This window comes from Physcomitrium patens, chromosome 6 (genome assembly GCF_059467195.1).
Source record: "Physcomitrium patens ecotype Gransden chromosome 6, ASM5946719v1, whole genome shotgun sequence".
NCBI classification, from domain to species: Eukaryota; Viridiplantae; Streptophyta; class Bryopsida; order Funariales; family Funariaceae; genus Physcomitrium; species Physcomitrium patens.
Window position 1 is genome coordinate 12,931,407 of NC_143415.1, and position 21,730 is coordinate 12,953,136.

General features: G+C 41.7%; 3 protein-coding genes across 8 annotated transcripts; 1 reads left to right on the top strand and 2 right to left on the bottom strand.

The window, feature by feature from the left end:
• Positions 1 to 2,275: 2,275 nt before the first annotated feature.
• LOC112283612 (uncharacterized) lies at positions 2,276 to 4,826 on the bottom strand. 3 transcript variants are annotated; one of them, XM_024522539.2, is made up of 5 exons: positions 4,006 to 4,826; positions 3,524 to 3,612; positions 3,304 to 3,405; positions 2,898 to 2,999; positions 2,276 to 2,708 (listed from the first exon to the last, which is right to left on the bottom strand). In XM_024522539.2, the coding sequence occupies exons 1-5, from the start codon at positions 4,217 to 4,219 to the stop codon at positions 2,538 to 2,540; spliced, it is 678 nt and encodes a 225-aa protein (XP_024378307.1). In that variant the 5' UTR covers positions 4,220 to 4,826; the 3' UTR covers positions 2,276 to 2,537. The 3 variants fall into 3 exon arrangements, with proteins under 3 accessions (XP_024378307.1, XP_024378306.1, XP_024378305.1); XM_024522538.2 differs by having other exon boundaries at positions 3,895 to 4,826; XM_024522537.2 differs by having other exon boundaries at positions 3,889 to 4,826.
• A 405-nt stretch (positions 4,827 to 5,231) lies between these two features.
• On the bottom strand, positions 5,232 to 9,999 carry LOC112283610 (uncharacterized). Of its 4 annotated transcripts, none has more exons than XM_090251306.1 (8): positions 8,933 to 9,999; positions 8,483 to 8,717; positions 7,784 to 8,296; positions 7,475 to 7,654; positions 6,916 to 7,356; positions 6,310 to 6,811; positions 6,048 to 6,129; positions 5,232 to 5,902 (listed from the first exon to the last, which is right to left on the bottom strand). In XM_090251306.1, the coding sequence occupies exons 1-8, from the start codon at positions 9,239 to 9,241 to the stop codon at positions 5,687 to 5,689; spliced, it is 2,478 nt and encodes an 825-aa protein (XP_090107432.1). In that variant the 5' UTR covers positions 9,242 to 9,999; the 3' UTR covers positions 5,232 to 5,686. The 4 variants fall into 4 exon arrangements, with proteins under 4 accessions (XP_090107432.1, XP_024378303.1, XP_024378304.1 ...); XM_024522535.3 differs by having other exon boundaries at positions 6,916 to 7,359; positions 8,933 to 9,664; XM_024522536.3 differs by having other exon boundaries at positions 7,784 to 8,299; positions 8,933 to 9,664.
• A 7,013-nt stretch (positions 10,000 to 17,012) lies between these two features.
• On the top strand, positions 17,013 to 21,500 carry LOC112283405 (O-fucosyltransferase 30). The gene is made up of 2 exons (XM_090251307.1): positions 17,013 to 19,087; positions 19,938 to 21,500. The coding sequence occupies exons 1-2, from the start codon at positions 18,549 to 18,551 to the stop codon at positions 21,130 to 21,132; spliced, it is 1,734 nt and encodes a 577-aa protein (XP_090107433.1). The 5' UTR covers positions 17,013 to 18,548; the 3' UTR covers positions 21,133 to 21,500.
• The last annotated feature ends 230 nt before the right edge of the window (positions 21,501 to 21,730 follow it).

The window sequence follows — 21,730 nt, forward strand, 5'->3', positions numbered from 1 at the left end:
AGTCTTCCATGACAGAAAAAAACATTTTGAAATAGATCTGCATTTCACACAACAGAAAGTGGAAGAAGGCACAATCCAGGTACAATTCAAAACTTCTGCCGATCAAATTGCGGATATATTAACAAAAGCTCTTGGAAGAGCTAAGTTTGAAAAATGCAAAAACAAAATCAGCTTTAGAACCCTTGATGAAATACAAACCTACTCTCAAATTACTACATAGATGACACCAGATCCTACGTTCTAGAACCTAGATAGTCACATGCCTCCTCTCTACTCCTAAAGCTCTTATACTAAGCGCCACGGTATCCAACCACTTTGCGCCTACACTTTGATAAAGAAGTAAAAATTCCAGTTCGTCTTCCCATCCGCACCGCATAGTAACAACTCACAAGATCCGAAGAAGTCTCTGCTGACGAGGTTGCCGCCGAACTAGAAGAGTGCCGACCATCCTGGCGACTGGGCGACGTTCGCACTGGCCTCACCAGTTCTCGATGCTGCTCACGAAAAACTATCCAATCCATAACGGAAACAAGCTCTGCGACGCATTGGTGTACAATCAACAGAATCGACCAAAACAGCACCAAGACGACCTGCGCCTGCCTTCATTCCAGTCACTTGTTAAACTCTAGCAATGGAATCGATCATCCACTCGGACAAACAATTTGAAACAGTAGCTCACAAATCCCGCACTTGACGAATTCGGTCCATCATAGAGCTAAAGAAGTGTTGCGAGCAAAAGGGGGTGTTAGCAGTTGCTCTCACCCTTAAGGTTGACACCCCTTTGCGGCTACAATCTCGTTCCCTATTACGAGAACGACGTTCTCTGATCAAACACTAGAGACTCTTTTAGTTCCCATCGTAGTACTTAGCTCGACTGTTTTCTCTTTGTTCAATGAACTGATTGTTCCCTCTAGTCTTCGGGTACAGTGTCTCTGTCTGCACAGTGTTTTACATGATCTCTTCTGTCTGCACAGTGTTTTACATGATCTCTTCTGTCTGCACAGTGTTTTACATGATCTCTTCTGTATGCACAGAGTTCTACATCTGCATGGCCCCATTCGCAGGACTTGGTAGCCCCTATCTGTCGATATTGACCTTTCTTCCAGTACCTCTTGGTTGTGTTCATTCTCTTGGCATTATTGTGGTTGTAGGATGCCTTCGGCGTAGAGGCTGGTGCTTTGGATGCTTCTGGTCTTTTTTTTTTGACTTTTTCGTGCGGATCATATTGAGTGTATGTCTTTAACAGAAAGATCATGTGTCGGTTATCTTGCTGGTGGTGGTGTCCAGATGAGTTTCTTTCATTACTTCTCCTATCATGTCTGTTTTTGACAACAAGAGTAGCCTACTCCCGAAATCAGCATCCTTCTAAAGATAGAAAAACATGGTACAATATCCAGTATTTTCTGTGTACAGTACACATGGACAACATTGATTTATACACCATAGCGAAAAATGTATCATTATTTGTACGATTATTCTTCAACCAATCATCAATCCTCTTATAGAACACTCACAGCTCCCGTAAGATAAAGTGTGATTGTACTCATTGAAAATGAACAAAACCTCTTACATTTGTGAGACGCTAATGCTCTAACCAAGTTTTATGACTGCAAAAGGTGCGACATTAGCAATAAGATAGCACGATCCTGTGCAAAGGGTGAGGACACTGACACACGTGTAACTTAACTAGCAAGGCAACATTGTGTGTGTGTATGAATGAATGAATGTATACACATCTCACTCCTGCCGCTCCAACAGTATGTATCGTCTTACTGTACCCGGAAAGTTGGTGCACCGTGGTCTGTTGATTGGCGAAGTCTACAGCGACTTTTTCCTCGAAAGTGGAGAGATGAGACGCAACTGACCAATGACTACTATAATTGATTAATTCAGTCCAATCTCTGAACAGCCATTGGATAGACAGTGCCCATATCAGAAATAAAACCTGGGTGACGTAGACTCCGAATCAATTCATTAACGTTTTGCAGTATTGATGCATTATTACTCTCCATTTTATGAAATGGTAAGTGCATGGGGAAAACGCAGGATACATAGCATAACATTCAACAAAAAGCTTAAAAGCAATGACTACACTGACTATGGAATCAAAGATCGATCTAGGTTTCGATGGCGTTCAACTGAAAGCCTCCAGGTAGTCGAATGAGTATAAGATTATCACCTTTATATTTTAGGTTACATGAATAAGATAAAATTCGGCAGAACACATGAAATGCAGAGGTCGGGGTCACCAAAACACATTAGTGTACTATATCGATTGTCAAAAGAATAAACCCCATCATTGGGTGCCAACTTGAGATAGAGGGTTGTATTTACAGTGTTGCAGTGTACAAAAACATGGTACAATACACAGGAAAAGTACACTAATCACAATTTATCAAGGCTACTTCCTTGTCCACCTTCTTACGGTCTGCAATAGCAGATACTCCTTCAAGAAGCTAGATTTCTACCGTGATAAATACTACAGATATATTACAACAAGAATGGAATGTCGCAAGATCAGCAAATATACATAAGATTTACAAGAAGTGCCACTGCTTGTAAGTTTTTTCTACAATTCCTCCACCTGACCTGATGGCGTAGTTCAGAGTGTCGACCGCGGGAGGTACTCCCCACAGTAGTGGCATGACCACCATCATCGTCAGCTTTTCATGTAGACCTTCAGTAGTGGCTTTTTCTGCTATCACCACCTGCAAGTGACATCCACAGCTCCAGTTAGAAGAGCTAGCTAACGTCTGAAAGTGCAGTTAATAAAAATACTATATCACGAAGTTCAAGGCGTGCCGGTAAGTCATCGTTTCCTCAGACAATTCATTACTTGACAGTTTACAAGTATGCTTGTGTTATGGATCAAATTATACAGGGAAAGGAAAAGGCACCTCGCCCCCTAAATCTAGAACAGTGTCTTCCACTACATCGTTCAGCATCTCAATAGATCGGCAGAAGCCAACCACACAAAGCTTCCGCCCTCGGTCCAAGCCCTGACACAATCTTTGTTAATCATAGTGTAAACAGTGCATGCGAAATGTGACTCACATATGGGCCGGAGAATAAAGCACAAGCACTTCCATGAAATAAGAAAATCTAGAGCAAAACTTAGCCAAGACAGTATTTTTTCAGAGAAGAGAACGTCAAGTTATTTTTGGATTCATTCCACATTGCCTGTGTAAGTATTTTTTTTTAAATCTGAACGCTTATGAATTTGGCATTGCAAGAAAAAAGTGGCCAAACTGAACGCTACAACCAGAACTCGTCACCCATTACCCCACAAATATTGTCACTCACATTGGTTGCTGCAATATCGAAAATGGCACCCAGACAAAGGCCTTGTTTCGGATCCATGTAATCCTCTTCCTTGTAACGCCGTCTTCTAAGCCGATGTTTTTTCTGCCAATCAATCTCTCAACTTCAGTGTAATATTAAGCAAGCAAGTCATACCACGGATCACACGAAACATATTGTTGGGTATCATTAAACAACGCCATCAGATGAAAAGAAGACAAACCCCAAATGATGGCCGAATTGAACCCCCGATCCGCACCAGCCCATCTGTGGTGAAGAAAGTAAATGTATCCTCTCGAACCCAATCCACATCTGTAACAAAATCCCACTCCCAGTTACATCACCAAGTTGAATCAAGACAGCAATCGGAATTGGCGATTATCAAACATGAAGCCCTGAAATCTTTGATTGTTTTATGGTATTTTAAGATCTGTAGCATTTTGTCGAAATACATCCTGTCTTTTGAGGTACAAAAACTCCACAATGCTTCACACATGTCACAGCTACAACACACCTACATATAGGATAAAAAAATGGAGTTATAAGAGATACTCGTCTCTACAACATTAAATGAAACCCTAAGATTACCCTTACAATCCCGTTCTGGGGAATCCCAAGACGGATCCCAAGGATACAGCCCGAATTTATCACGAGGGCTCCACCCTGACCTGCCATCTGAATCACTCTCACCGCCATCGCTATTACCAGAGTATCTTGATTGTGGAGACAACATTTTCATAGGACTAAGCCTCGTCTGGTTCGTAACTCTGAAACGGCTTGAAAGGCCTGAGGTACTTGACAGTGCTCGCCTGAACCGTACTACTTTGAAGCTTGCAACCGGCGCAGAGACTAAAACACACGCAAAGTTGGGCTGTGCGCAAGGAACCCAATTTCTCTGCACAATTGAGGCATGCCCCATCCTTGCCTGTTCACGTATCAAATTCCCAACTCGAGACTCTCACACAAAACTCCTCGTAGAATATTGAGCTCTAGCACACTCCACAAATTAAAAGTGGATCAAAAGGTGCGAAAATAATAGAACGATCACGCCCATCCAGTGATTTGACAATATCACGCGATCTGTACGCCTGTACACATTTTTCCAATTCCTGCTCCTGGAGCTGCAAAACCCTAATCATCAATCAACTGCACTCTCAAGCTCCGAGCAATATAGGTCACAGAAAAATTGCCTTCAAGCAACTAATCAACACCAGCAAGCGTCCCGACAGAAATCAATCCCCTCAGCCTTCTCGATTACACCCACAAGCTTCCACTCCTGGGCACACAAGAACCAGAGGACTAAAATTCACAATTGCTCGGAGCTAATTGGCTACACAAAAAGCCTCCTGCTACATAATCTTGCAGTTCACGCAAAGAGCTGGAATGCTAACGTTGGCGAATGGCATTAGCACAGGGATCGAACAGCTGAAAGTGAAGGTGATCGAAACTTGGTCTAGCGGAACTGAGGCGGAAAGGGCGCCTCGGCAGGTGGAACAGTCGCCTCCACGATTTGCTGGTTGGTTCGCAATTGTCCCTTCGCCAGGACCATTGAAGGTGGGGTTCTACCACGTGGTAAGTTTCAGGCTGAACCAGGTCCCACTTGCAAGTGGACTACGTTTTGGTGATGGATTTCCGATCACGTGGAGCCGCGTGAGCTTGGTACTTCACGCGACCGACGGCTTCGATTCCTTGAATTTTGTATCGACCTTACCACGGTTGTGAATCTAAATTGCAGGTCCCACAAATTCCATGTACATGTCTTACGAGATGACTGTAAAAACACTGCGCGCTTCAAAGTTTGCAGAATATTTCGATGGAGGAAGTCTGTTGGTTTTAACACAGGATTTGCATGTTATGAATTTCGTGAACGTATATGTGCACATACAATGTGTAAAATCCAAATCCTGAGTAGATTGTAGATAACAATTCAGTTTCATTTCACGGAACATTTCATTTCAGAAACGAAGAGAGCTGCAACAACACCCTGCATCTTGGGAGCTATGGCACTTGGGTGAGATCTTTCATGCACCATTTTCTCAAAACTATAGGCTCAACTCTGCCCCGGCGCAGCTAATGGCGAAACCGAACTGTGAGGTTCACTCTCATCTTCCATGGCTCTGATCTATCACATCGTGCACTAAACAAAGACCCAGAGAGCAAATAAGCACAACACGTCGTGAAAAGATCCACAGAATCCTCGTTCCCAGTAAAGAAGTGGATTTGTTTTAAGCGTAGCAGATTTGGAGCTCCACATCCCAACTCACATGCTCCAGTTTCAGACCGAATTCAAACCAGACACTAGGGTAATGCTAGGAGGTTTCATAATACCGACACTGCTACTAAGTCGCTGGGGGAGTAGCATGGTTGTTTAAAAGGAGCTGATTGATTATTTGGCTAGAAAACAGCATCTGAAAGAATAGCGAGTAGGAGGAGAGAGAAGGCCCGTTTCGCGAATCAACTCTGCCCGCTCGGCGGTTTTGGTAGCTTGCTCGTCTTGCAACGCCTGAGCAGCTGCCCTCATCTCCGCAGCCTTCTTCGCTGCAAATGCCAGTTTGCCTTTCATCTTCTCATTGGCTTCTGCTAGAATCTTCTCAACCTTCGCCTACATGGAGCATGATTTCATCAGTTGGGTCTTACTCAAGCTTCTTTTTCAACTTTTATCAAAACTATCCAACTTCGTTGATGGATGGAAGCTGAAATTATTCATAGCTGGCTTCTCCCACATAACGAATAAGTGAGACACATACCTCGATCTTCTTCATGTCAGTTTCAGACTGGGCTTTTTGGAGCTCTTCCCATTCCTTAATCTTGGCCTCTTTGTTCTTATACCTGTACATTCAACCCCCTGAATTGAACCGCGACTGGAATACTGAAGAAGACGCTTCTAAAACTTGAATCCAAATATTCATCGTTACCACAAATTTTGAAAAGCATCACGATGTGGGTTGCACTGAACGTCATGGTAATAAAATTAATTAAATAAATAAATAAATAAAGATTGATAGCAACCTGGCTGTTGCTTTTGCTTGCTCAGCCTCTACCCACGCTGAAACCTTCGCAGCTATTCGGGATTTCTCCTGATCTTCTGAATGCGCTTCTCTCAGACTTGCAGAGCTCTCCATCTCTTCCTCCTCACGCGTGGTCCAGACAATGTTTCGGTCCAGAGTGGGCTGGCCATCTACTGCCACTTTACGAAGCCCCAGTTTAGCCAAGTGGCAGCTTTGAAGTTCAAGAGCTTCCATTCCTCCGGGAATATCCCCAAGTGAAGCAGCCCGACGTGTTCCTGAGCGTGCAGGAGTGTTATGCCTAGTGGGCGAAATAGCAAGCCCTGGTGTTGTACAAGTTGAATTCTTCAGACTCTCAACTGGAGTCATCTGAGTTCCCATATCCCTACAGCGTGCTGCTGCAGATTGGAATGAGACAGGCTCTGCAGCCAACGGATCCACCGCGCTTATCTCCTTCATCGATACGGAACGTCCATGCTTCATAACTCCACTATCCTTGCAGCTACCTGCGTAACGGTGAATGTGTCAATTTACATCACCACTTGATACTAATAAATTCGATCAGAAACCTTTGTCCGTTAACATTCAGGTCAGAACAATGTGCCATTACCTGAGAGCTTCATCTCTGAGACGCCAACTGGAGGTTGTGCTTGCTGCCCTGCTTCCCTCGCTGATGGCGCTGCAGTCAACTCTCTAGCTTCATCACCAACAGTGGATATAGTTAGAGCATCCGTAGATGATGGGACAGAAGCTCCTGCCCCCTGAGCATCGTTGTCTTCCGTGAACAGTCTGTCCTGTGGCTGGGCTGCTGGTGGCTTACCAGATGCACGAGAAAGGTCAAACCTTCGTGAAAGATCACCAAATGAAAGTGCTTTAGAGCGTTTCTTCAGAGTATTGCCTTCAATTTTCCCTTCAATTTTACCAGCACTTGCAGATACATTCTCCAAGTTAGGAGACATGGGCTTCTCTCCTGCAGCGGTTAAGTAATCTGGACTGCCGACTTCATGAAGTGAACGTAAACTTTGAGCACCGGCAATTGAATGCCTTCGACCTGCTATCATTCCGAGTATGTTTGTCAACAAGCTGGATCAAGTATCAGCCATTTCAAGAGTTGTGAAAACAACAGACGATCCTTTGAGAGGTTCGGTTTCACGAACGGATGGACCCACCTGGTGCATGAGCCTGCAATGGTCGAATAGGGGGTTGCACTGGAGACGCCTCGTTATGGCCGGGACTAACGATCCATTTCTCAGCATCGTCCCATTTCGACGGAGGCGGTTTCGGAATCATACTGCCCAGGATTGGACCAGACAGAAACCGATGCTGGTAGCGAAGGGGTGTAGTCAGACCTGTGAAGCCAAAGTCGACCGTGACACTTAGAATTTTGCACTTTGACTTGCACTGATCAACGATTATGTATCATCGACTGAATACTACCCACGAGTTTAATGATCAGTGGAGAGGATAGGAGTGCGTACCTGTTGCACTAGCAGGACTGGAGGATCCAATACCTTTCTCAACTCGCGGGCTTGCCGAATACAGGGCAGGAGGGTTATTTACTAGAGGTGTCCCTGAGAGTCCATGCCAAACTGGAAAGAAACGCATGGGAGTTCCAGGAATGTAGCCAAAATTGCTCGCCGCACCTGGAGCAACGAGCCTCTTCTTGGTGACTTCTAGCTCTCTCTCCAGTCGATTCGAACCACTTGTTGAGAGCTCTGATGAAAGTATTTGAGATTGGGAGATATGGATTTCTCTACGCCGAGTTCCATTGTCGGATTCTGCATATAGTACGGTTGAGGAGCTGGAGGACTCCTTTCCTTCCTGGTCCGAGGCGCTATCAGATGAAGTTGAGGTTTGATACCACTCGCTAAGTTGATAAATCTGATCCTCGTCCTCACCAGCAGCTTTGTATGCAGGTATTACTGATCCTCTGCTACTTGGAAGTCTATTACTTTCAGTTTTTTGGGCGAATAATGAGGTTGTTTCGACATCTGCTGTACATCAATGCGAATCAAGAGCTGATTGGATGACATGTCTACATCAAGGTGAATAAATGAGTGAAAACTCCCAATTGGGCTAACACAAAAGCAATTGGTAGAAGCATTTCCATATATACTCTTGTCGAATTTGGCACTCCGTAAATGTGACAGAATGGTGTGGGAAAGATTCTTGCTCACCCCTTCCAAAGTCACTGGTTCGTTCAACTAATGCGGAAAGAGCTATCGGCGCTGAAGTTTCCAGACCACTCAAAGAGGATGGTGAAGAGAATGGACAGTTAGACTCGCCATCCCTCGACTCGCTCGTCGTGGAAGCTCTGGACATCTCTACTGCCGACGAGATAGTAGAATTTGTAGTATCCAACGCCAAAGAATGGGTTTCTGGCAAAGACTCTAATGGCCCCGAGTTTCCAACCTGCCAAGAAGATATGTAAGGTTTTTAATGTGAACAATACCCATCAATGGCGACGCAATATCAAGTAACATGTTCCTCAGAGTTTGAAATCCTTCAAAACATAAGACCAAAAAACTTGAAACAGTACAAACGACGTCCTCGTCCACATATATTGCGCGTTGCTGGACAACCATTATAAGAAGGATTACTGTTACGCAGGCTAGGCGCGGACACACCTTTCCAAGTTCTCGAGAAGTTCCTGAATAATCTACAAAAGATTCAGAATCGCTGAATTCTCCGTCTGAGATTGAGTAGCCGCGGTCATGGCGAGGCTGACCCTTGTGCAGGTTAGTTTCTGATAACGTGCGACGGTCAATGCTGCTTGACGAAGACGATGCCGGACTTACGAAGCGCCTGTCCACAATAACAGACTTGGGACTCAAGCCATCGTCCTCTTTGTTCGTCACTGGGCGCGGTATCATCGAATTCCGAAATGCGAACCGTGGGGTGGTCAGAACGTCCTCTGGGGGAGCGGGGAAAGCCATGTTGAGGTTCTGTCCCGACTGCCCCAATCTCAGACTCCTTCAGCAATGAACAACTCCCATGCCAACCATCACACTCTACGTTAAGCCTACAAAGTCTGCAGCATTTCAGCTGTGGATATCACAAAAGCAAGCATTTTCTCCACCTCTCATCTGCAACTCAGCACCAACAATTAAGTTTGAAACCTTTCAGCCAGCACCTTCCCACGTTTCAAGGTAGCATAACTCTTCTTTGTCATGTCACAGTCGCTAAAACGTCGTAAGGCCGCGCTACGGACACCCATTGAATGCAACGCCCGCATACAATGCGTTACAAAACAAAGCCTCGAGCGCAAAGATCCTAGTCAAGCGAGTTTTACTACTCCCTCCGATGAGTAGTATGGACTGAGAGCCACACCTGGAGCTGGCAAACTATCCTATTCAAACACAGCCGCAGTTCGTCTCCTGAATCCGACAAATAAACATCACCCGTACCAACGCTATTCACGCAGGCTGTCATTCACGTCTATCCCAACACGAGCGATTAATTCCCTAGTCACTTTTCCACTGATGCTCCGCCAGCTCTCGTGCTGAAGCTACATCGATCCTCAGCGTCCCTGGTGTAATGTGTACGTCCTCTTCAACGAGGTTAGCAATCCAGCGGAAGGGGGCAGCCATTACGAGCCCTCTTTCAAGAATCACCTCCTTACATAGTCGACTCGTCACCTTCAGAGACGGAGGTAGAATCTAACAGACTCTGAGCAACACAAAAGAATGGGATGGAATAAATGCGGACGACAGGGAAAGGTGGAGGAATTGAACATGATAGCAGTGCAGTTAAGGCGGCTCTGATCCTACGATAAATGGCTCCTTTACTCATTGTGCTTGGCAGCTAGTCTCCTGCTGACCGATCTGTGCCCCCCTGCCACTCACCACTCCCGCGTACGACACGAGCTACCTGCTACTGCCAAGTCTGAGCAACCACTACTTCTACGGTGCACACAAAACCCTCGGTACCAACGTGGATTTCTACAACAATGCTCGGTCTACAACGTCGATCGCCTCTGACGTGTCAATCTCCACAGCGCGCTCCATGCCACTTCTCCCCCTGAAGTTCCAGCTCTCTGAATGGCTGCATGGGTTGTGCGGTACACTGCAAGTCCAAGCTTGCGACGACGACCACGACGAGGAATTCGGGATCCCTCCTTTGTTTGCTCATACGGGAATTTCACTTCATATCACCCTCAAGAATTAGCGGGCACCATGTACATGCTCGACAACCTCCTTCTGCGAAGTCAATCGAACATCCCCATCCGTATCCTCTCCAGACACGGCCTTTTTGTTGGTAAACCAGAAGGGGGAAACCAGCGACCATTGCTGCATTCCTCCATGAATTCCACCACGGAGGACGCTGCAAGCTATCGCAGCTGCTGCTGCACCGATCCAATTCGCACTCTTCACAAACCCACTTCCCAATTTTCCAACACTTGGCACTCAGAGATCCTTTGGTAAGTCGGCACCCAAAACTCCGTAACTTCGAGCGATGCGAGTCAATTGGCATTGGATTCCATTTCTTGTGTAACGTCGCAATGCAGTGGACTCTTCGTGGTTAGTGGCTGTATTCACTCAGATCTTCCTCCCTCTGAATCGGCCCCATTGATTCCTCCCCGTATTCTGTTCCACAGAAAATGATCCATGTGCGTAGATCATTTTGAATCCGTAGTGTCCACGAGTATACATGCAAAAAGTTGATGACTCTACCACTCCTGCCAAAATTGTGTATAAATACTCAAGTTTCACTCCAGGTGAAAACAAAAGGTGCCGAATCTCCGAGACTGAAATTAATGGAAAACTGTATTCACTAGGTTGGTCTTTTCAAGGCATTCTCCTCACTTAAATGAAGCTGGACTTAACTTCGCTGCACTGCCCAGAAGTTCCACCAGAGCAATAAGCGATTGATGCCATGAAAGGATCTATCCACCATTGTAGTTTTGATAGTTAATGTTCTTAAGTTTCATATGCTATTCGATCCAAACGCTCTGGAGTAGTGTCAGTCCGTTGCGGTCTCGTGGATGAATGTCGTGTCCATCCCATGCTCCGGCATTCATCTTATGGATGAGAAATACAAATACCTCGATTGAAGGCGGAGTTGGTGAAATGCCAATGCGTTCACCCAAATAATGTAATTTTTCTTAATGAAATTGTTGTTACTGGGTTTTGTTACTTTTTAGTGTTATTATAGTTCTTTTTCTTCTGTATAAAACCTGCCTGTGATGGCAAAGATAATCTATACAGGTAATGGATTATAACATAACGGGTCATACTAGATACTGAAACGTTTTCTACAAAAACTTTAAAAAAATAAAAGCAAATATAATCAAACGACCATCTCTGCCATGAAATTAGAACAAAATAACATTTTATTTTTATTTTTTTCTCTTACACCATGTATTGAACAAAATATCAGATTAATAGATTTAAAATTACCAACTCAGTGTAATGTTTTTTTTGTTGATTTTAAATAAAACAAAGAAAACAGAATTTTCTTTGAGGACAGCTGGGTGTACCGAGGATTACACATGCCATACTGGTAGAAAATATTAGATACGGGTCTAAACATTGCCAAAACTGATGACTTTTTTTAATAAGCTGTAAACAAGCTCTAATGATGTTAAACATAATAATGTGTAGAACATTTTTATTTTAAAAAGTTATGAAATTGAGATTTATTTCTACATTTGATTTAAAGAATTAATTTATATAAATTTATGTATATTGATGTTACTATTACTCATCAGTTTTGAAATAAAACTTGAAACTCTAATTTAAGGCATATTCATGGCTTTGAAATATGTTTGGATTTTGCCTCTAAAATTTTTTATTCCTTGAAATCCAACACAGTTCTAAATTCAAGTCAATTTGTATATTTTCTTGTTGATATTGTTGTTTCAAAATTCTTATTAAAATATTTGGTTTGGGCTATGTTTGATTTTCTATTCCATCATTGCTTTAAATCTTGATGTCAATAGTTTTAATTACTAATATATAAGTTTGAATGTCAGTTATTTTATTCATATGTCATTTTTATAGCAACACTGGTTTTTCTTCCAGAAAAAAAATTAAGCACAAACTAACTTTAGTTATATGATTTACATAAGATTCTCACTTAACAAGATCTATTAAAAAATTGGACATTTGACAAAGTGATGTTGGTTGAGAGCTGTTACCCGGTAAAAGTTGGTAGTAATTTTATTTAGATATATCAACATCAAACATTTGTTTGTATGTCTGAAATATATATATATATATATATATATATATAATTGGAAAACTTGAATGTAAGACTTGGATACAACAGCTATCATTGCAATATATACTTATACAAATACTGAATGTCCTGCAGGCAACAATGCTTGAGGTTTAGGGTTTATACTAACAAGATCAAGGTTAAGAGTTTCACTGATGACTCCTTGCAACTTGTGACCAACATTTTTGTTTTCAGGTAGAGTACTCAAATATTTACTCACATTGCCTGGTACAGCCTTCACTTAACTGCAACATGTATTTGGGTAAATTTGAGCTCTTTCAACTATTCTTTTTACTAAGGTAATCGCAGTAACAGCTATACCTGTGGGATGCTTGAAAAGGGCCTCCCTTTTAAACCATTACTGATTTGTAAGGTACCAACAAACCTCATTCTGGACAGCTAAAAACCTTTGAAGGAGGGTTAGGCAACCATGAATTATTAAGGCAGCATTCTCAGATATTTCCAACAATGAAATGTGGGTACCTGATTCAGAAGAATGTCCAATAAATATCTCTCTCTCTCTCTCTCTCTCTCTCTCTATATATATATATATATATATAATCATGAATCTCATACGTATTTTGTCTTTTCTTTCTAAGATTCATTCAAGAATGGGTATATATATATATATATATATATATACATATATATAAAAACAAATGTACACTAATAATTGAGAGGATGAGGAATAGCTTTCAGATTTTGGTTGGAATCAAAACAATAGGCATCTTTCGCTGGGTGTTTGTGTGTTGGAGTATTGGAGGGGGAGAGAGGGGAGCTCTGTAGAGCCATTCATGCAGCTCTAAGTACATATTAAAAAGGTTGCTTGTGCTGCTAAGAACCAAGTGAAGTGCAGGGTGAAGGCTACAGCATGTGGGGCCTTTGAGCCAACATCTAGTGGCAAGTCCCTTTCACACACGAGCTCCCTAGTGGGGTTAGTACTTGAGTAGGCATGTGAACTGAAGGCACCCTTTGTGGTTGCTCTTCTTAGTCAGAAACCCCACCTTTGACATCCATGCAAAGATGGATGAACAGATACTTTCATGGATGGTCTCTGTACCCGTTTTGTTGGGTTCATTTCCTTGCATGTGCCTTGCCAACATGGATGAAAAAGAGGGTAGGGGGTGGTGGGTGCCCTTGTGCGGTACAAGTACCATATGTTGGTTATTAATTCAAGCACATTGGTGGTCACATCTATCCCACTCATTTCATCAACACAAATTGGTATTCAGTAATAACTATTACTAGTAGTAGTAGAAGAATCAATGTCAAAATCCTGCAAGCTTACCCAAAATCTTGAATCAAACACAAGAGAGGTTATGAAAAAGACGAACTTGTATGACAAACTAATGATATCTGCAAGTTAGGGCACTCATGCACATGATTCAAGGTTATACAAGTTGTCTGTGATGAGTATACATATCATACATTAGTAACAGCTGCAGGAGCACGTGTTTTAGCTCAATGTAAATTGAAGGTGACTACAATTTTAATGTTGGGTAAATAATTTTTCCAGGTATATATGTATGTATGTGTATACATACTTTCATGTGAATCTTCTCATTATGGTTGTAGTGAATCATTTGGATGAGAAAAATGAGTGAAGAATCTACAACTTAAGATAAAACAAATGGTATTAGAATGATACAGACACAACAAGTAACATTATTCTGAACATCCAAGAAAGAAACAAACAAAAGTAGAATGAACCTGTCTGTTGAAACACGAAAAAAACAGAGTGACATGGGCCAGTAAATGAGGAGTGAGAATGATATTTCCCTTTCCTGTCTGCCGGAGCTTGCTTTGTGTAGTAGGGATAGTAAGCCTCAGAAGGGGGCAGCCCCCACTGCAGCAAAGCTAATGGAATTGCAATAGCTCATCTCCCAAAAGAGAAACTGGAAAATGAAATGGTTGGCTGGCTGACAACTCACAAAACTGACACTTCTCTCTCTGGGCAACTCCACTTTCAAGGAGGCCCTGGAAGTTTCCCAAATCTTCAGATTCCTGGGTTATCAGGTGCCCATCAGAACTGGACTGGGGTCAGGGCTGGGTCTGTGTCTGGGTCTGAACAGGCTGGTGGTGCAAATCAGATGCAGCCACAATTGTCTCCCACCCCCACCACCAGGGGGTGGTGCTCCCTGCTGCTGCCATCATGGGCTCTCTCTCTCACAAATGCCAATGCAGACTAATCTGCTACTACTAAGGTAGACAACCCATTTCTGATAACTTAAATACCCATGGGTAGGGAAATAGAAATCACAAGGATTTCAAGTTTTTTCACACAATTTTGGCCCAAAGATAGAATTTAGTTGAAGATTCACAACAATCCATTTTTATTTATTTATATATAATGTTGGAATACCTTAAATTATGCCAAGCCCCTAAACCAACCCATAGACCTTGTTAGAAGCCGCCCTTACACAAAATCAAAACCAACCATTCTTCTTCTAGAAAAACCAAGTCCATTCCAAGTTCATCAATGATTGGCAAACTTTATGAGAATGAAGTTGGTGGTTTAGAGTGATGTAGGTGATGGTTTAATGTGTTTTTCTGGATGGTTTTGTCCAAGTCTATGTATTGGTTTAAGAGCTCAAAGTGTAAAGCTCTTTGAAATTTTATATCAATTAAACCATTATAGTATTTGTATTTTTTTTTCGGAGCACATTAGAACCTTAAATTTCTACCAAAAAAAATATCTTTTCCAAAAAAAAACCCCCTTGAAATAGCTGAAAAGCCTTAAATTAGTGGTTTAAGATATTTTGATATTAGGCCAATCTAATTTTGATTGGTTGTCCATTATAAAACCAAGAATCCAACTTTTATAAAATTTTAATGTATAGAATTTAATTATGCTATCAAACTTCAACTAATATTGTACTACTTGTAGATGTAAATGTGTGGATGAGGCAATAAAAATTTAAACATTTGATTGTAAGTAATCCAACATGTTTAAGTTGGATTTTTGCCATCATTCTTCCTTGTTTCCACTTATCTCCAAACAATATCTCACATATCCTCTATCTTTTGATCTTGCTCCAATGACTCTCAATTTGTCAAACGAAAATCAATTGCTGCATATGTGCAACTCTACTAATGCAAAAATTTATTTTTGATAGTTTATGCATATCAATTACAAGTACAATGAATTCTTTATATTTCTTATAACTTAACATCATTTTTGGTAGGCTCTTAACTTATTTTTGACCACAAAATGTCAAAATTAGTCAATAATAGGTCACCAATCAGCAGAAATATCACCTTGTAGTTAGAAATGGTGGAGTGGTTAACAATGGATTGGCTACCTTACTACTACTACCACCACCATTACCACAACTTCAACATTAAGAGAAGAAAAGTGGAGGTGGTTCTTCCTCCTCCTCAGCTTTTGCACCAATATCTATAAGTAGTATGTATTGCACTATTTGGATATTGGTGTAGATATTGATATGCAAAAGGCAACCACAAAAGATTCAAAAATTGGATTTCAACAGAAAAAAATAAAAATTAACAATTAGCTTTAAATGGAACAAAGTATCTGAAGGAGTGATGCTATGCAGTGATTGTTTTATTTCCACACTTTGCAAATAGTGTGGTACTCACTAATTAAGGATATTGGTGTAGCATCCACAACAAGAGCACTACATGAAGAAGGCAGAAGAATGGCTATACAATTTTGGTGCTGCTGGTCTTTTATCTTTTTAAATCTTTGCTTGCACTTGTAAGTCTTATATTTGAATTATTCATGTTGTAGAATGATGGATAAGTTTTGTTTAGAATGGAATCATAACTGATTTTTTAAAGATAAGAAGCCATATGTATATATATATATATATATATATAAGGATTTTTATTACTATTTTAATTTATGAATAGAATCTATTCAATCAAACAATAGGTTCAAAATTAACCTACATGTGTGTGTATATATTGTTTTGGAAAGACATTGAAACTCATGGTTTGTTTTAATGTGTGTGTCTATATGTGCACACACATGCATACATACTCCAATTAGCAATTTTTTCTGGTGATGTTTGGTTTTACAAACAACAAAAAGTGGTGGGAGAGGGGGATGGGCATGAAAATTATTAGCCAAAAGGAACAAGTGGCTTGATGGCTATTTAATGAATTGCAGAGGTACTAAAATCAAACTGTGTGACATCAGTCTGGAAAATTCTCTCTGAAGTTGAAGGGAAAACAAGGATGATTGTTTATGGCACAGCTTTACTCTGCCATAGTGCCATTTGAAGTAAAAAAATAACAACCTGGTTCAAAGACCATAATTCTAACACAACTTTGAGAATGCCTAGGGGAATTTATTAATATATCTTGAGAAAACATCATTGATTTGTAAAATAATAGCAAAGAGATGTTCGCCTTGTGTTGTTTAAAATTAATATTGAGAATTAAAATAAAAGTCAAGTTTATTACCCGAAATAGCTGGCTCCTTCTTCTTCTTCTTCCTCTTCATCGTTGTAGATTTAGATCAACTCTCGGTGTAGAATGGGAGGGTGAAGGCGCACCATCTCCACCGTAACGTGACGCCATAGCCTTGGGCAGGTCAGACTCTGGTGATGCAGCAGGTATGTACCTCCTTTCTGGTCCTCACGGAAGCGCATATCGCTTGCGCCTCGAAATACAGCCCTTCCTCGGCGATCCTCTCCATGTGTCTCCTTTTCAACTGGTTGCTGCTTTCGGCGCCACAGTACCTGTACCTGTGCCTGGCATCCTGACCGAGAAGAGGATCACTGGAACGCCATGTAAGATGGTCTGCCAAGATTGTGAGGGTGAACTACAATTTCAAAGCTCGGGGAACTTGTTTCTGGTTCGTAGGGCGAGAGAGCCTTACAGCCCTACTACAGGGTTGTCGCAGTTGAGGAAATGATTTCTAATTTGTGGAGAGCCTTAAATGTTGTGCTGAAAGTGTGAGTACGATGGGGCATGTATCTTGTAAAATATCGGTTGGATGAGAATTTTGGTTGTGTAAGTTCGGACACGCTGCGTTATTTGAAAGACTGCTAAGAATGAGTTGACAATACTGGTGGATGGCCTCGCGGATGGACAGTCTGTGTGTGTTCAAGAGTTGACAAGGTTTGTATCACGTTATCAGTGTTAATCAATCTGTGTCAGGAGTCATCTGTGGTAGAGTACAATGTCCAATCGCTATGAAATTGTAGCTCTCTGAGATTTCTAACTGGAGTTGAGTGAATCATGATGTAGCATAGAGGTTTACATCATGCAGGTTTTCAATGACATTCAAGTCCGCATGAGATTTTGTCTTCATGATTTAATCTTGAATTCACAGGAAATGATCAAGATAGGACCGGAATTGCTTGCGTAGACATGCAGTTGTATCCAATTTGTCACTTGCTTTGACAGCAACATTTAATCATTAAGTTGATTAGTGCTTCAAAAATCAACGATGCCTTTATCTACACACACAACGATGGGCTCGTCATAATTGAATCACAGCGAAATTGAATCGCAAATAGAGCCAGGTCCGAAGATGATCACCATCATAGCTTCGCTAATGTCTTGATCTTCAATTTTTGATGTGGAGAGGTGGATGTACTCTTCAGAAGAAATGAATGACGAAGTGACCACAATTACACCGAGCTGGATGGGAATGCGTTTTTGTGCACGAAGACAGTCACTTTCTTGTTAAATTAATAACCTGCACCATTGTTCGTGTTAACTAAAGCTGTGAGCGGAGCGAGTGGCAATCAGATGTGGACTAATGGCAAGAAAGACCTACAGACACATCACTTGCTATATCTTGGTCGAGCATCATGGGCGTGTGCCCATTTCTTGAATATATACATTTTTGAAACATACGATTGTCGAATGACTGCTTGCATGTGGCTACTCATCTGAAGTCTCCCCTCGTCAATCTTCTCATGGAAATAGCGCCAAACAGCATTGGATTTCATGAAGAATAGCTATTGGGTACTTGTATCGGTGGATAGGATGGACGCTGCCCTCGAGATTCCATGCAGGATAATATAGTGAGTTTGCAACGGGACCATAATGAAGAGCAAGAAAGAACTCACCAACGGAAAGAGAGGCTGCAATGGGTGGAACAGCGTGAGACGATTTGTGCACATTCGCTGGTTATGCGCGGCGTCGTTAGTATTTGCGTTGTTCCTCGTTGGCGTCCACCATAGCTTGATGGACAAATTCATGATCGGCGTCGACGTCGTATCAGTGGGCGTGGCCACCAAATCTGGCCTGCCTCGATGTATGCAGTGCAATTCAGGCATCTTCAATTTCCCTCAGAAAAATGGAAGTAGGCGAGGTGTGGAGAAGCTCTTGGGGCAGCAGAAGTTTATCGAGGACGATGAGAAATTTATGTACTATTCACCGCATAGCGGCTTCAACAATCAGTTGTCGGAGCTTCGGAACGCGCTTCTGTTCTCAAAAATTTTAAATCGAACTCTTATCATTCCTCCCGTGCTCGATCATCATGCAGCGTGGTTGGGCAGCTGTCCTAAGAGACGCGTGTTGCGGCCACATCGTCTCCGTGCCCTCGTCTGGACGAAGATCTTTGATTTGTTAACAAATTCCAGGCCAGTACTTCCCGCATTCAATCTTAATTGATCATGAGCAATTCCCATCATATTCTCTTTGATCGCGTTTGAATTGGTAGTGAACTGTGATCGTGTACTGCTTACAAAGAGGAGAGGACATTGTTTTCCACTGCGTCCAGTTGGTCAAAGTTCTTCTCGTCGTACTGGAATCTTGATATAATAAAAAATAGTGTTGAAATCCATTCTTAAATGAATTTCTGTTCACTTTGGAGTAATAAGAGTAGCTCGTGTTTGAACTGTTACCGGAAAATGCGTGCTGGGTGATGTATTTAGCGGGTTCTCTGCCCAGCTGTAAGCACAGAAGAAGTTGATCTGATGATAGTGTCTCATCTTGAGTCGCTGCATGGCCTTTCTAGCTTTAGAAGATGTAATCTTTTGCACTTCCTTTCATTAATTTGCAAAGTCTCCATCAGAACTACAGGAGACAACTTTCTAAAACCGATTCTGTTTAGGACTTTAATTACATGCTTTGTTGGTTACCATCAAAAAGAAATATACTGCATCAATATTTTTTCTGAAATCGAGATAAAATTCCTTCTTGTGTATGTAAATGTGCATATATATATATATATATATATATATAAATGCACATAAAAAAATACTTTTAGAAAACTGGCTGCTCGCTTTGATGCTTCTTTGGAGATCATGCCTGTTGTAAAATTGAAGAAAGAGTCTTTGCAACAGAGATTTTTGTCAGCATTCGAAAGGAAAACTTTAAATGAAAGTTGTCCTTGAATTTATAGAACATGCTTCAATGCCTGGTAGTGATATCACCATCCTGCAGAATGTACAAGGGGATAGTAATAATCTTAATGGTGTGGTGCTGCAGTGGCAGGTATACTTCAATAGCAGATATAATCGATTTATCTTCTATTACGCCATCAAAAGTGAAAACCATCGACCTGCGAATCTTTCTATCTCTCTGGTGTAATGTTGATATTAAAGCTGCTTGTGGAGGTTCATTGTGTAAAAACTTTTCTGGCATCTTTGTCGATCGCAATTATGCGACTTGTGCTCAGCTACTTAACCCTTTGCCACGAACTCCGCAGAATTGTTGTGTTCATAATGTTGACAATGACTGCACCTCAACAATCTGGAAAAATTATCCGAAATCTCTGAAAAACAATCACGCATCTTTTGGCGTTCAGGAATCGCGCAACGACAGTACTCGAAGGGTGCAGCGTGCAAGACGTCGAGCTCTACTGGCAGAAAATTTGTCAAATGAATGGAAAGCAGAGAAGGCAACGAGGTCGGAGATAGAAGTACTGACAATCGAAAGTTCTTTAGGGTCAAATTCCTTTGCTGGAAATTTTTGTGTCTTGGCATTCGGAAGCATGTTCAGCATGAGTTACAAAGGGATTATATCACACATTGACATTCGAGCACCGTCGGGAGACAAGGACTTGGATGACCTAATTCACTCGCTCCAAGTCTTTCCGTATTCTTTGGACCTTGTCGCAGCAGCAAAATCATACATCCGCGAACAAATAGCTCAACCGTTTTACTGTGCTCAAGTGAGATTACTGGATGGGCAGTTTAAGAATCACTGGAATTCGACAATTCAGTTTTTTAAAGACGAGCTAACGTTACTTAATTCGGCACTTGGGTCCAGTAATCCAACTTCCTTATTTTTAATGACCGATCTTTCTTTTGAAAATTGGACTAAATCAGACCTGAAAGAGCTTCTGGATTCTCGAGATCTGTTTCAAGTGCACAAGATCGACACCAGGAATGATTTGATACAAGAAGCAAGCAGGAGAGTACTCACAGCAGAGTCTGGCTTCTTGGTGGGCTTCACTTCAAACGTGAAAAGGATACAGCAAAATCAGGCCCAATCTCCAATGTTAGATAAAAATACTCATGTCAAACTTGCTATGGAGGAGATTGTATGCAGTTGTGCCAAACTTGGATTCTCGGGTACAGAAGGATCCACCATAGCCGACAAAATCAAGGATTTAAGAGCGCAAGGCATCTGCAGTGGTTTCGATTTGTTTGTTCACAATGACGTGTTGCAGAAGCAATAATTCCATTGCATCTACATCTAATGGCTGCAACCTGTGGACACTGTGTGTGTGTGTGTTTTTTTTTTTTTTTTTTTTTTTTTTGGCACAAATGAATATGTATTCATTGCAGGGAGTAACCGATACAAGGCTAGGCAAAAATAGAGTTAAAAAAACCTCTGCCTGACTGGACTGGTGACTCAACATTAGTTATGGTGCAACCCAGCTAAATGGGATCATGGTCTACTGTTCAAAGTGTTACATTTATACGTGAGCCAGTATAGCTGGCTGCCCGATCTAGAGCAAAGTACACTATTACTACTCCATGAGTTGTCGAATGATTTGGACCATAAATCATTAGTATCTTCAAGATTTGCCAGTTTTGGATCAAATCATTCCACTCTATTCTACTATAGTCTGGCAGGTTGCACCAAATCCAAGTGGTTGTTTGTGCCAGTGGCTAGTCGTCGTCATGGAATTCTTTAGCATTTCGCTCCAGCTAGAGTTCCCAGAGGGTGATGCCGTGCAGTAGAGTCCACATTAGCTTGACCTTACTAAATCTTTTGAGCAAGTTCTTTGAAAAAAGGTAGTGGTGCTAGTCATGCTTGAACTACGTGGGTGG

Bases quoted from the DNA above. Each gene is read 5' to 3' on its own strand.
- LOC112283612 (XM_024522537.2), bottom strand. From the start codon at position 4,219: ATGGGGCATGCCTCAATTGTGCAGAGAAATTGGGTTCCTTGCGCACAG. The intron at 3,613-3,888 runs GTAATCTTAGGG...ATTTTGTTACAG, and splicing joins CCCAGAACGGGATTGTAAGG to ATGTGGATTGGGTTCGAGAG. The intron at 2,709-2,897 runs GTGCCTTTTCCT...TGTCACTTGCAG, and splicing joins TTCTAGATTTAGGGGGCGAG to GTGGTGATAGCAGAAAAAGC.
- LOC112283610 (XM_024522534.3), bottom strand. From the start codon at position 9,241: ATGGCTTTCCCCGCTCCCCCAGAGGACGTTCTGACCACCCCACGGTTC. The intron at 7,655-7,783 runs GTACGCACTCCT...TTGGCTTCACAG, and splicing joins CAGTCCTGCTAGTGCAACAG to GTCTGACTACACCCCTTCGC. The intron at 6,130-6,309 runs GTTGCTATCAAT...TTGAATGTACAG, and splicing joins CAAGCAAAAGCAACAGCCAG to GTATAAGAACAAAGAGGCCA.
- LOC112283405 (XM_090251307.1), top strand. From the start codon at position 18,549: ATGAAGAGCAAGAAAGAACTCACCAACGGAAAGAGAGGCTGCAATGGG. The intron at 19,088-19,937 runs GCCAGTACTTCC...GTGGTGCTGCAG, and splicing joins GATTTGTTAACAAATTCCAG to TGGCAGGTATACTTCAATAG.